Below are 13232 nucleotides of genomic sequence, written 5' to 3'. Positions count from 1 at the left end.
TGGACCCCTACTAGGGCTCGCGCCCGATGTGGTGCACGAGTGTTCTAACTGGTTCCTGGGCTGCCGCTGTGATCCAGGGAAAGGAGAGGGCGGCTGGTACCCCGGAGCGCTCCAAGGACTGGACCATGCCCCGGGGGCGCCAATAGGAGCACGCTTGCTCCACTTTCCTTTTTCTTGTGCCCTGGGGGCACTAGGAGATGCGCGATCCTCGTGCTTTGTGTGTAGAAGACGCCTGGGTTGCAGCTGTGAATCCAGGCAGTGATGAAGCACTCTATCAATCGCAAAAGGCACCTACATTCGGCCCGGCCATGGCGGTGATCTTCACAGGCACCAAAGAGCGCTCCAAACAGCGCTTCTCCAGCAGATCAGCACTCTGCCTCTGGAGACAAAAGAGTGAAGGAGGGGCACAGGGCTGGCAAACCTGGCTACAGGCCAGCACACAAGGGGATGTCAACAGTGGCAATTTCTCCTTGCGACCAGGCAGGTCACAGGTCAGCACAACAGCAGCAGGCCAAGGTGGTCCTGGTCCTCTCTACAGCGTCCTGCATCCAGCTCCAGGTAAGGTTCCTGGAGTTCCAGGGATGTCCAAAATGATGTCTAAATTGTGGGGGAAATTCCCCTGTAATTCCAACCAGTGGTTCTGGGAGTGACCTTTCTCTCCTCCAGCACAGGTTCCAATCATCATTGGGGGTTAAACGACCCTATTGTGCGAGGCCAGGGCACAGCCTTTACAAATGTAGGTGTACCCTGCCTCTCTCTTCTCTCAGCCCAGGAAGACTATACAATATGTAGATGCACCTCTGTGACATCTCCACCCTCCCTGTGTTCAGGCTGTCTGAAAAGTATGCACAAAGCCCCAACTGTCAGTCTGCCCTGACCTGGATTGGAGGCAAGCTGCAAAACACCAGAGTCATAAGCACAGATAAATGCACACTTTCTAGAAGTGATAGTAATAAAAAATACACCCACACCAGTGAGCAACATTTCTCATCACTATCACAACCATACCAAACATGCCTACACTACCCCTCATAAATCAGACAATACCCCTTACACATAAGTCAGAGCATCTCCAATGCAATCCTATGAGAAGGCAGCACTCACAGCAGTGAGACACCAAGTTAGGCTGTTTGTCACTACCAGGACAGGCCACGCAACCTGGCACATGTCCTGCCTTCTACATGCATGGCACCCTGCCCATAGGGCTAACTAGGGCATACCTTAGGGGTGACTTACATGTAGTAAAAGCAGAGTTCTAGGCATGGCAAGCAAATTTAGATGCCAGGTCCCTGTGGCAGAGCCTGCCCTAGCAGGCCTGAGATAGGTTTGACAGGCTACTTCAATGGGTGGCGCAAGCAATGCTGCAGGCCCAGTAGCAGAATTTAATTTACAGGCCCTGGGTATAGGGATACCACTTTACAAGGGACTTATAGGTAAAGTAAATATGACAATTAGGTTTAAGCCAATCACACCAATTTTTTAAGGGAGAGCACATGCACTTTCGCACTGGTTAGCAGTGAAAAAGTGCTCAGAGTCAAAACGTCAGCCAACAAAGGTCAGAAAAAAAAGGGGGCAAAAGGCAAAAAGTCGGGGGAATGACCCTGTAAAAGGGCCAGGTCCAACACCTATCAGCACCTGATAGAGCTGAGCTAGAACAACCAATTACTCTTGAAGAGATATATGAGACTCTTTCCGATATGAACCTAGCGGGTTCCCAGTTGAAAACTAGTAGAAAATTCCAGGAATCTACTTCCACAACTGTTGGCCCTATATAACAAGACCACAGCAAAGGCCCACTTCCCAGATGGGCTGAACTTGGCAACCATAGTGGTTTTACATAAAATAGGGCAACATCCAGAGGACTGTGTGTCATACCATCCAATCTCCCTCATCAACAGTAAACTAAAACTATATGCCAAGGTCCTGGCCAACAACTGTAGGAGGCTGGCCTTGCTTATAGTTATACTGATCGTACTTACACATTGTGCCAGGTACAGTTATCCCTTATTAGTAGATTAGTAGTGTTCTAGCAGGTTAGGCTGATAGAGGTAGCTAAAGCAGCTTCAGCTGAACTAGGAGACATGAAAAGCTCCTACTATACCACTTATATCATATAGCACTATATCATAAGAAAACTCAGTACTCAGAGTTACTAAAAATAAAGGTACTTTATTTCAGTGACAATATGCCAAACGTATCTCAGAGGATATACTCCCTTAGAAGGTAAGTAATATACACAAAATATACACACAAACCAAAATCAGAAAAGTAGTGCAAACACTGTAGAACACAATAAAATGCAATAGGACACAATAGGCCTAGGGGCAACACAAACCATATACTCCAAAAGTGGAATGCAAACCATGAATGGACCCCAGGTCTAGTGTATTGTGTAGATGGTCACTGGGAGTGTAAGAAAACACTAAGGGTGTTCAAGATACCCCACCCCAAGGCCCTGAAAAGTAGGAGTAAAGTTACCCTACTACCCCAGAAAGACAGTAAAGTTGAGATAGGGGATTCTGCAAAGACAACAACTGACTGCAAAGCACTGAAGACGGATTAATGGACCTGAGGACCTGCAAAGGAAGGGGACTAAGTCCAAGAGTCACGCAAGTGTCCGGTGGGGGCAGTAGCCCACTAACCCCCGGATGAAGGTGCAACAGGGAGGCCTCCGGGTAGAAGAAGCGAAGGTGCCAGGACGGAGAGCTGGGTACCTGGGCTGTGCTGTGCACAAAGGAAGTCTTGCAAAAGTGCACAGAAGCCCTAGCAGCTGCAGATCACGCAGAGCACAGGATTACTGTCTGCCGTGGGGAGGCAGAGGTCTGGGACACACTGGAGGGCTCTGGGCACCACCCCTGGGGTGTGATGAACAGGGGAGTGGTCACTCCCCTTTCCTTTGTCCAGTTTCGCACCAGAGCAGGGGCTGGGAGCTCCCTGAACCAGTGTAGACTGGTTTATGCAAGGAGGGCACCATCTGTGCCCTTCAAAGCATTCCCAGATGCCAGGAGAGGCTACTCCTTTCAGGCACTTAACACCTTCTTCTTTAATACATTATTTGGTTCATAAAAACCATAAAATACTTTTTTTGACTGGCACTTAACACCTATTTCCAAAGGGAGAGGGTGTAACACCCTCTCTCTGAGGAAATCCTTTGTTCTGCCTTCCTGGGACTGGGCTGTCCAGGCCCCAGGGGGACAGAAACCTGTCTGAGGGTTGGCAGCAGCGTAGCTGCAGAGAAAACCCCAGAGAGTTAGTTTGGCAGTACCCGGGGTCTATGCTGGAGCCCCGCGGATGCATGGGATTGGCACCCTAATACCAGATTTGGCTTGGGGGGAGAATTCCATGATCTTAGACATGTTACATGGCCATGTTCGGAGTTACCTTTGTGAAGCTACACATAGATATTGACCTATATGTAGTTCACATGTGTAATGGTCCAAAAGTCCGGGGAAATTGCCCTGAACAATGTGGGGGCACCTTGGCTAATGCAAAGTAAAACACAAATGCTGTGGGATAGCGTAACTGGATGGACGGAATGCGGAACCAATCAAACATTCACTCCCGGTCACAGATCTGGGTTTAATCCATCCATTATTTTGCTCAACATGCCACCCCAGTTTGAACCCAGCCATATGCCAATCAGTCTTGACCCTGTTTCCCATGGGAACAGTCCAGCCCGAACTGCCAGACCAGGTTCTCCCTGGACCAGAAACAAGCATCCTGGGACCGGTTTCGGGGTTTTACCCCTCATCAGCCAGGCTAGCTTGAATCCAGTGGCACAGTGAGCCCGGGACCCACGTCTGGGCAAACACGTGGGTCCCGTGCTTACTATGCCACCAGATGTCACCAAAAGGGACATAGCCTGACTCTGGAACTCAGCAAGCCCTCCTGTGGTAGGGGTGTGGCTATGGACTGTTGTGTGAACCTGGAGGAACCGGTCTATGCTGCACAAGGTATCCCCCACAAAAACATAACGATTTGAGGAAAATGGTGGGAAAACTATGGGTTACAAAGTAATGTATTGTAACTGCACATGTGATTGTCAGTCTGCCATTGTCATAGCTTACTTGCACTGTATGGCTTATTGTCTGTATGTCTTTCTTCATAAAAAAGTGACAGCATAACAAACACGTAATTGAAGTAGGGTGTCACCGCAATTTAAGTTACATGGATGCAGGTCCTCAGAGCAAAGGAGACTTAGATCACAGACTAATGTTCATGTTAGACTTTTGGGATGGCGTATCTTTAAGCAGGGTTTCTGTTGGGTGGGATATTTATTTACAGGTTACAGGGGACCCAAGTGAATAGATAGACTCCTACTTTGGTCATGTTTTAATTAATAAGAAGAAGCTCACTCTTGTCCTTAATTAACTAGTATCCAAAGGAAGAAGGGATGGCCTCCATCAGCTTAATCAAGTGTAATTAATGATCTAGGAACATGGTCATACAACGCCAGTAAATGTCATAAGCATATAAAATGTTTGCTCAACAACTATGCAACATAGGCAGTTATGCTTTCTAGGTTTGTCCTAGTCTGAACATTTTGTATCTTAGCTTGGAGGTTCATCAGTGCCTCAGGACCAATGCAGCAAACCTTGTGGAGACAATTATGGCCACAGTTTCCTTCCTTGCCGTGCTCGCAGATTTTGACTTCCAAAAACATCTTGCCCAGGACGAAAAAGTAGGTTTTGCCTAACCTTCCTTCAAAGCTGATTATATGACGAGGGTGCCTATATCCCACCAGCGACTCCTGAAAGAATACAATTGACTTTTTAGTTACACATTACTTTGCAATTTTTGTGCTAAAAAGAACTCCTGATCCACTTATTGTTGTAAATTTCATGTTTTTTATAATCATTGAATATACTTCCTTGTTTACTAAAAAAGTTTGAGACTTATAACATAAGTGTTTCTTATCCTTAAAAAAGTGCTTTTTCTTTGAGGAAGTCTTAGATGCTTGCATATGGTGTTTCTCAGTTAGGGGCATATTTATACCCCATTTGCGCCAAATTTGCTTAATCTTTTTTGATGAAATTCAGTACAAAACTAACACTATATTTACATTTTGACGTTAGCCCTGTCTAACGTCAAAATATTGGAGTTTGCACCATTTTTTTAATGCGTGAACCTACCTTGCATCAATGAGATGCAAGGTAGGCATTCCCATCTAAAAAATGGTGCTAACCCCACAGCCTTGTATTTATTCCCCTGTGCTAAAATGACGCACAGGTGGAAGGAGGGGCTAAATAATGGTTTAATTATTTAATGCCTGGGTCAGACCAGCTGTTCAGGGTCCTATGGACACATTTCCATGGTCAAACACCATGGAATGGGTCCACTGGTGCTCTCCTCAAGCCCCAGGAACACCCCCACCCACACCAGAGGGACACCAGAGGATGGGAGACCCCATCCCAGGTAAGTAGGGTAAGTATAGTACCATCGGGCCAGCTTGGGGCCCCCTGCATGGCACAGGGTGCAATGGCCATGCCCAGGGGACACTGCTCCTATGTGCTGGCAATTGGGGTGGCGGGCATGACTCCTGTCTTTTCTAAGATAGCAGTCAAGTGGTATGGATGGTTTTGCATCAGAAAATGACGCTAGGCTGCTTAGAGTCATCTTATTTAACTCTAACCAGCCTAGAGTCATTTTTTGGTGCAAAACCCTCTTCTCCCATACCGCCAGTCCCACCTGGCTAACGTCATTTTTTTGTACGCTAGCCCACCCTTTGCACCGGCTTGCGCCATTCCATAAATATGGCACCCGGCTGGTGCTAAGAAATGGCGCAAGCCGGTGCTAAACTTTTTGGTGCAAAACTGAGTTAGTGCAGTTTTGCACCAAAATGTATACATATGCCCCTTAGTGTCCCAGTCAACTGACAGTGTTTTGATAGTTGCTAGAGAAATGTAGGATTTTTTTCTACAGATATCAAAAATATCAAATAAATAAAAAAGGAAATGTGGGAGTTTTAGACACACATTTCTGCACTTTGCAAAATGTAATTTGTCAATACCACCAACGAAAATGTAATATATCATGGAGGGTTTGCCAGGGGGCGAGGCATGCTATTGCAGTCGGTAGAATGCCTATACATTTTTTCACGCTCAATTTTCAAAAGTTTCAAAGTGGCTAGCAAAGGCGGCTGCCCATACTTATGTATGGTTACCCTTATATGCATATTCAATAAATACAAATCTCATTACAGACATATATGCCCGAATAAGCCCAGTCACCCTCATGCTCTCATGGTCAGTGTTTCTGGGATAGGATGCAGCTACTCGATTGAATATTCACCATTAGAATGCAGGTCATAATTCTCAGTGAAGGTCACTAGCAAGAGTCCTTGAAGCATAAAAGTCCTGGAGATTAGATAAGGACGACAAAGTTATGCTAAATATGTCTTCCGAGCAAGTTGGTTGAACATTAACCAAAATGTTCTTCCTTTTCCCACTTTCTGACTTTTATCGAAGTAACACATTATTTTTCCCAAATCACACTATATTTTTCCAGTTCTAATGTGATTAGTTGTCTTCATGTTTGCAAGTACTTCAAGAAACGTGGCATCATATATGATGGCGACTGCTGCAGAATGAGACAATAAATAATTAAAGAAAGAGGCAATAGCGTACGTCAGTATTCGAACTAAATCAGAAAACTAATGGGTGCTGAAACGTGTGTCGTCACTTTTGAAACCATCATGTGTACAGCTTGTCTGGGCAGCAGAGCGCAATGCTGCTTCTAGCTGTTATTCATTTACTACAGACCGAGACAGCTGCACCGTCATTCAATACGCCATTTTGTTCTGTAAACACCATATCACCAAATGGCTCTAAACTAACGACGAACGTTCTGCTTCATGCACATTTAGTTTTAAAAGGGCAGAAGGTGATGTGGCGTTTTATGTCCTTTAGCCATCCTTCAGAGTTCTTTTTAGCCATTGTGCCTGATAAATATTCTCATGCCTTTGTTCAGTACGTGTCCCAGTAATGTCTGATGTGGATGCAGTGGGTGGATTTATCGTAGTTGTCAGCAGGTTTTAAGCAAAAGACGTCACTCATATAGTCGCTTATTCGTGCTATTTCCTTTGTTTCTTCCTTGACAGAATTACCAACCTGTGAACCTATTACCCAGTTTCTCTGCAAAAATGGAAGATGCATTAGCAGGAAATGGCACTGCGATTCAGGCAAGTATAAGTATTAATTTTAGTGGGCATTTCATAATGCAAAGTTCACATGCTAATGCCACACATTTCCCAGATCTACAGTAAAATCTAAATAAGGAATTCTGGGCTTATTTAAAAGCTCCTGCGCGCCGTCGGAACGTCACTTTTAGTGACGATTTGGCAGGGCACACTGCAGGGCCTGATCTACAAGACCATGTAAATCCACCCTGCATGGCTTTTCAATGCCTCCTAGAAATAAATTGAGGCAACGCAAAGCAAGGCAATACGTTGCTTCACCCTGCGATAGGGAGGCATAGGCATTAGGCTGGGTGTTCCCAGGTAACAACTATGGCATGTTCCCAGATTTATGAGATTACGTAACCCTGGAAATGTGTCAAAAGCCCACCCATCCCGAGGAGAGGCATAAGGGAGGCGCAACGAGGAGAAATGCCTCTATTTCTCCTCGTTTTTCCTTTTTCTATGTGTGCCTGATTCTGGGGCACACATAGAAAGAGCATTACACCTCTCATGATTGTTTTTGTGCAAGAAAGTATCATTTCTTTTACAAAAAACAGTTATCCCTGCAATGCAGTCACCCTTGCACTACAGTGCAAGGTGCCTGCATTGGCCCAGGCAGCCCATTGTGCGCTAGCGCAAGGGAAAAGGACAGGAATGCAGCGTGTCTCATAGATACGGCTCATTCCTGTGCTTTTCCTCTGACGTAGTTCAGTTGAGCAAGAGTCCTTGTGGCGCTGCTCTGCTCCAAAATATGGTAAATGAGGCCCTCAGTTTGCTAAAGAAGTCATTTCAACTTGGAAATGGCTCACTGAAAAAATAGCGCTTATGACATTTGCTTTAAACTGCAGGTTCCAAAAAACAATCTCAGCTAAACCTATTTCACTGTTCTACATGTAAGAGGGAGAAAACTAGGATAACAATGCATAGCTGAACCGTGTTATGTGCAGTGCTTAGAGAAATACTATAGAAAAGCAGGCTAATATTACTAGCACACACCTGCTGTCCAAAAAATAGGGAATCCTAAGGGAGCAGGACTTTTTTGCCTCTTCCTAGAAAGAGGGGTTAAAAATCATAATGGCTCAATTCTCTTGAAGTGCACCCTCAGCTATTCTGAAGCAGCCGGATATAACATGGCTGTCCCAGCACATCCCTTAATTTTAATGTTTGATGAGAGGAAAGCCCAATCAGCAATAAATCAACAAATAAATAAATGTAACTACTTTTATGGCTTTGTTGTGGTTGATTGGTCTCTCCACTCAGCAAAATCAAAGGGAGGAGCTTGGAAGCAGGGTATGATCTGGCTGCTTCGGAAGAGATAGATTGAAGGAGCACAGTCGGACGATGGAGCTTATTTTTCAACTTACCGTTAAGGTTAGAGTCAGTTTCTGTTCTCTCAAGGCCACATTTACAAGACCCTAGCACCATTGAAGCATCACTTGTAGTGATGCTCCGGTGGCACTATTCACTGCACCATATTTACAAGGAGGTGCTAAGCCTCTTTTTGTGGCTTAATGACTTTTTGTTAATATTGGCCCCTCCGATGCAGTGTTCTGCGGCAGAGGTGTGTGCAATGGTTGTTGCTGTGGGTGTTCCACTGCAACACCCATGGCTTTTGACGCTGACCCAGATTTACGAGAAATCGTAAATCTGTGGCAGCGTTAAAAACTAATGTCACCCCAGGGGTGGCGTTAGCATGGCGCAACATGGAGGAATACTTTTATTCCTCTTCGTTTTTGCTTTTTCTATGTGTGCTGTAGCACACATAGAAAGAGCAAAAGGCCAAGAATTATTGTTTATGTGCAGAAAGGTATCCCTTCCTGCACATAAACAATCATTAAAAAATGAAGCACACATAGAAGTGCAAAATCGCCATTGTAGATTGTTTATGTGCAGGAACGGACACCTTCCTGCTCATAAACAATCACAATCTCAATGCAGACACCCTTGCACTATGGTGGTGTGTTGGTGCTGGCAGATAAATTTAGCACTGGTGCAGAGGGAAACACAGGGATGCACCATATTCTTGTAAATACAGAACATCCCTGCTTTTCAAAAGTAGTGCTGTGGGGTGCTGCAAATTTTGTTGCAGCACCGCGCTGCACTGCCTTTTTGTAAATCTGGGCCTCAGCTCTCCCTTGGTCCGCAGCACACCAGAGGGATACTGGAAACTGGTAACACAGAAGGCCACTTTAATCAGACCTTTAATAGTACTTCTAGGAACCACAGGGAAAATTCTGATTGTTGGACAATCTTCCAATTTTCCATCTAGGATGCTAAAATAACATTATAAATATTGTAATGTATTAGATACAAGAAAGGTGCACAAAGCTGTAACGGATGTGCTGCACAATTTTTTTTAAATTTGCAATTGAAAAAAATCCTTTCTCATTGAATTGCAAACTTGAAATTTATATGTGATATTGGGTATAGCGTTCTGCTCACATATTGATATTGTGATTGGTCCTTAGCTTTTTCATGTGAATGCAAAGAAATAGTGAAATGAATTCAATGTGATGTCCTACTGTTGTTTGCTGTCAACAATTCTAAGAAGGTGAGGTAAATATCCAATGACTGTTTATCACCCCTGCTTGGAGCATTCCAATGATGTAAGCAGAATAATCACTTATTTCATCCCAACTTACTTTGAGGACTCAGACTGCAAACAATTAAAATGTGTACTGTTGTAATGTGGCACAAAGTAGTGACCCACCTTTTTCACTTTTCTGAGCATGGCATCTTCCAGTAATTACCCATTTGCCAGTAGATACACCCAACTCTGGGAGATGGGTTTAGGTTGTACAGCTTATTGCACAATACATCCCTGATTCAATTAATAAACCATGACACATGTACTTTGTGTGACAGCATGCATGATCGGTCACTACCTTACTCTGGAGCATTAGAACTGTCTCCATCCCTGAACGTTTCACCTACCAATCACTAATTTCAGATCAGTGAGTCTAATTAGTTCAATGGAATCCAAACAAGACTATGAAACCTAGAATGCATTAGGCTACTATACAAAAGTCCAAAAATTGAAATAATGTCTGTAGTGACCTCCAGGGCAGTGATTACCCTAGTGTATGAGAGTTAGACCTGACACACTAAGGGTGGTCATCCCCCAACTTTTTGCCTGACTCCCTCCACTTTTCTGATGTTGTTTGTGCTGGTTTTAGGACACTGCACACTTTACACCGCTAACCAGTGCTAAAGTTCATATGTTCTCTCCCTTAAAACATGGTAACATTGGTTCATACCAAATTGGCATATTTGATCTACTTGTAAGTCCCTAGTAAAGTGCACTACATGTGCACAAGGCCTCTAAATTGAATGCTACTAGTGGGCCTGCAGCACTGGATGTGCCACCCACATAAGTAGCCCCTTAACCATGTCTCAGGCCTGCCATTGCGGTGCCTATGTGTGCAGTTTCACTGCCACTCTGACTTAGCATTTAAGAGTACTTGTCAAGCCTTAAACTCCCCTTTTTCTATGTATACGTCACCTCTAATGTAGGCCTTAGGTAACCCAGAAGGTGGGGTGCTATGTAGGTAAAAATCAGGACATGTACATGTGTGTTTTATACAGTATGTCCTGGTAGTGGAAAACTCCTAAATTCATTTTCCGCTATTGTGAAGCATGCTCCTTTCATAGGATAACATTAGGGCTATCCTCATATACTGTTTCAGTAGTAGATTGTAATCAGAAAGGGGTAATCAGGGCAAATTTAGTATTGCCAAAATGGTAATACAAAATCTCGCTTATTGGTGAAGTTGGATTTTATATTACTACTTTAGAAATGCCACTTTTAGAAAGTGAGCATTTCTCTGCACTAGAAATCCATCTGTGCCTTACAGCCTGTCTCCAATCCACATCTGGGTTGGGCTGGTTGACAACTCTCTTGTGCATTTCACTCAGACAACCACAAACACAGGATACTCAGTCACACCTGCACTCATCTGCATACTGAATGGGTCTTCCTGGGCTGGAAGGGGGGAAGAGCTTTACACTTACATTTCAAAGGCTAGTGGCCTGCCCTCACACAATGGACTGCCAAACACCCTACTGGGACCCTGGCTGACAGACCTTTACTGAAAGGGGACCTTGTGCACTTCAAAACCAGTCTTTGAAGTCTCCTCCAATTCAAAGGCACTTTTGGGTATATAACCTGGGTCCCTTACTCCACCAACTCAGACACTTCCTGGGACAGACATTCTGAACCAGATCCTGCAACCTGCCAAGAGGAGCTGCCTGGCTGCTCAAAGGACTCACCGGGACTGCTTTGTTGTGAAGGACTGCTGCCTTGCGGTTGCCCTGCTGCCTTCCTGGCCTCTGGCTCTGCTGAGAAGTGCTCTCCAAGGGCGTGGATTGAGCTTACCTCCTGTTTCTTGGGCCAAAAAGACTTTTACTCTTCAAGGAAACTACTTGTGCAGCGAATATCAACGCACACCCAGCCAGAATCGACGCACAACCTGCCCAGCGGTTAAACAATTGCTGCATCCCTGAACTGGATCAATGCAGCCCCGCTCCCTGAGTGAAGATCAATGCAGCCCCAGCTTTGCAACCAGAACGATGCACAGCCATCCCGGATTGATGCATCGCTGAATAGAAACGACGGAGCCCAACTTCCTGCATGAGGAATTGATGCAGCGCATGCCGTGCCACAGAAACTCTGATGCATTACCATACCAGATTGACGCAGCATCTGTGACTTTGCCCTGCACATCCAGGATTTCATGCATCATCCCTGGGCTTCAAGAGACCCCGCATCTCAGTGAGGAACCAAGGCTGTGTGCCAGAAATCAACGCAAAGCCCTTGCAGCGTGGGAAGAATCATCACATCATCTGTGTCAGGAAATCCGACTCACATCTTCCTTTTTCCACGCATCTCCTCCTCTGCGGTCTTTGTGTGTGTAATTTTGGCGCATACCAGGTACTTTGTGCACAAGAGACATTTGTTGATTTTTAAAGACTTCACACTCTTATCATTTCAAAAGTAATATTTCAACTGCTACTCATCAAATCTTGATGTGGTTGACCTTAATTTGCTCAGATAAATATCTCATATTTTTCTAAACCTGTCTGGTGTATTTTTGAGGTGTTTTCATTGTGTTATTGCATGGTTTTTGCACAAATACTTTACACATTGCCTTCTAAGTTAAGCCTGAATGCTCAGTGCCAAGCTACTAGGGGGTGGGCACAGGATAATTTGGATTGTGTGTGACTTACCCTGACTAGGATTGTGGTCCCTACTTGGACAAGGGTGTATACCTCTGCCAACTAGAGACCCCAGAGTATCAAAAGAAGGTGGATGGGAAGATTAGTTGACCCCTTAGAAGTACATTACAATGTTAGCTTTTTTGTTAGAATGGACCTTCCCATGTTAAATGCACAATATATTTTCCATAAGATTTTCACTGGATTGTGCACAAAACCATTTGTGTGATCAGTGAGGAAAAGGAAATGGTGCATAAGTGGTTAGTGTTGACAGGATAGTTTAGTAAGCTGAACACTTGTAGCTCAAAAAGATGCTGCTCCGCAAGTCATATTTTTTTTCCCAGCAAGGTAGGCTCATTCTTCTAAGGTTGGTACATGGAGTACCACAACTTGCCTAGTAGAATTGTCTTCATTTGGAGATCTTAGAAACAATATATTTGCTGTATGAAGTGTAACATATTTAAACATCCTTATTGTATGTTTTCATCACTATACAAAATTGAGTACAAAACCAATATTGTAATACCATGCTAGTCGATAATTTTCAATGAATTTTAATTCACTAGTTTATTCCACTTCTCATAAAATATGAGCTATAACCACACCACACAATATAGGTTGTATTGGTAAAGGAAATTCAGGTACCAGGGCATGACAAGGGGTGAACTTGTAAGTCTAATCTGGATCCATTCTGTGTCCCGCAATAACCAGGTGTGGTTATACTGCACCCCTGACTACTGACACCATTTGTTTCAGTTTTTTCCCGGGTTAAGAATTATTATTTCATTTTGAGTCCTGCACATTTGAATGGATGATAGGACAGAAACACTGTAGGTTTACC

At 44.3% G+C, this 13232-nt stretch overlaps 1 protein-coding gene across 1 annotated transcript in view; it reads left to right on the top strand.

Moving 5' to 3' along the window:
* The window catches only part of LRP1B (LDL receptor related protein 1B), a 4500992-nt gene that overhangs the window by 2412397 nt on the left and 2075363 nt on the right, over nucleotides 1–13232 (top strand). Inside the window, exon 19 of the mRNA XM_069225083.1 lies at nucleotides 7100–7180. Coding sequence (XP_069081184.1) covers nucleotides 7100–7180 — 81 coding nt within the window. The remainder of the gene's footprint in view (nucleotides 1–7099; nucleotides 7181–13232) is intronic.

Source organism: Pleurodeles waltl, chromosome 3_1, assembly GCF_031143425.1.
Source record: "Pleurodeles waltl isolate 20211129_DDA chromosome 3_1, aPleWal1.hap1.20221129, whole genome shotgun sequence".
Lineage (NCBI taxonomy): Eukaryota > Metazoa > Chordata > Amphibia > Caudata > Salamandridae > Pleurodeles > Pleurodeles waltl.
Note: the sequence above shows the minus strand (reverse complement) of the source record. Positions and strands in the feature narration are given on the sequence as shown.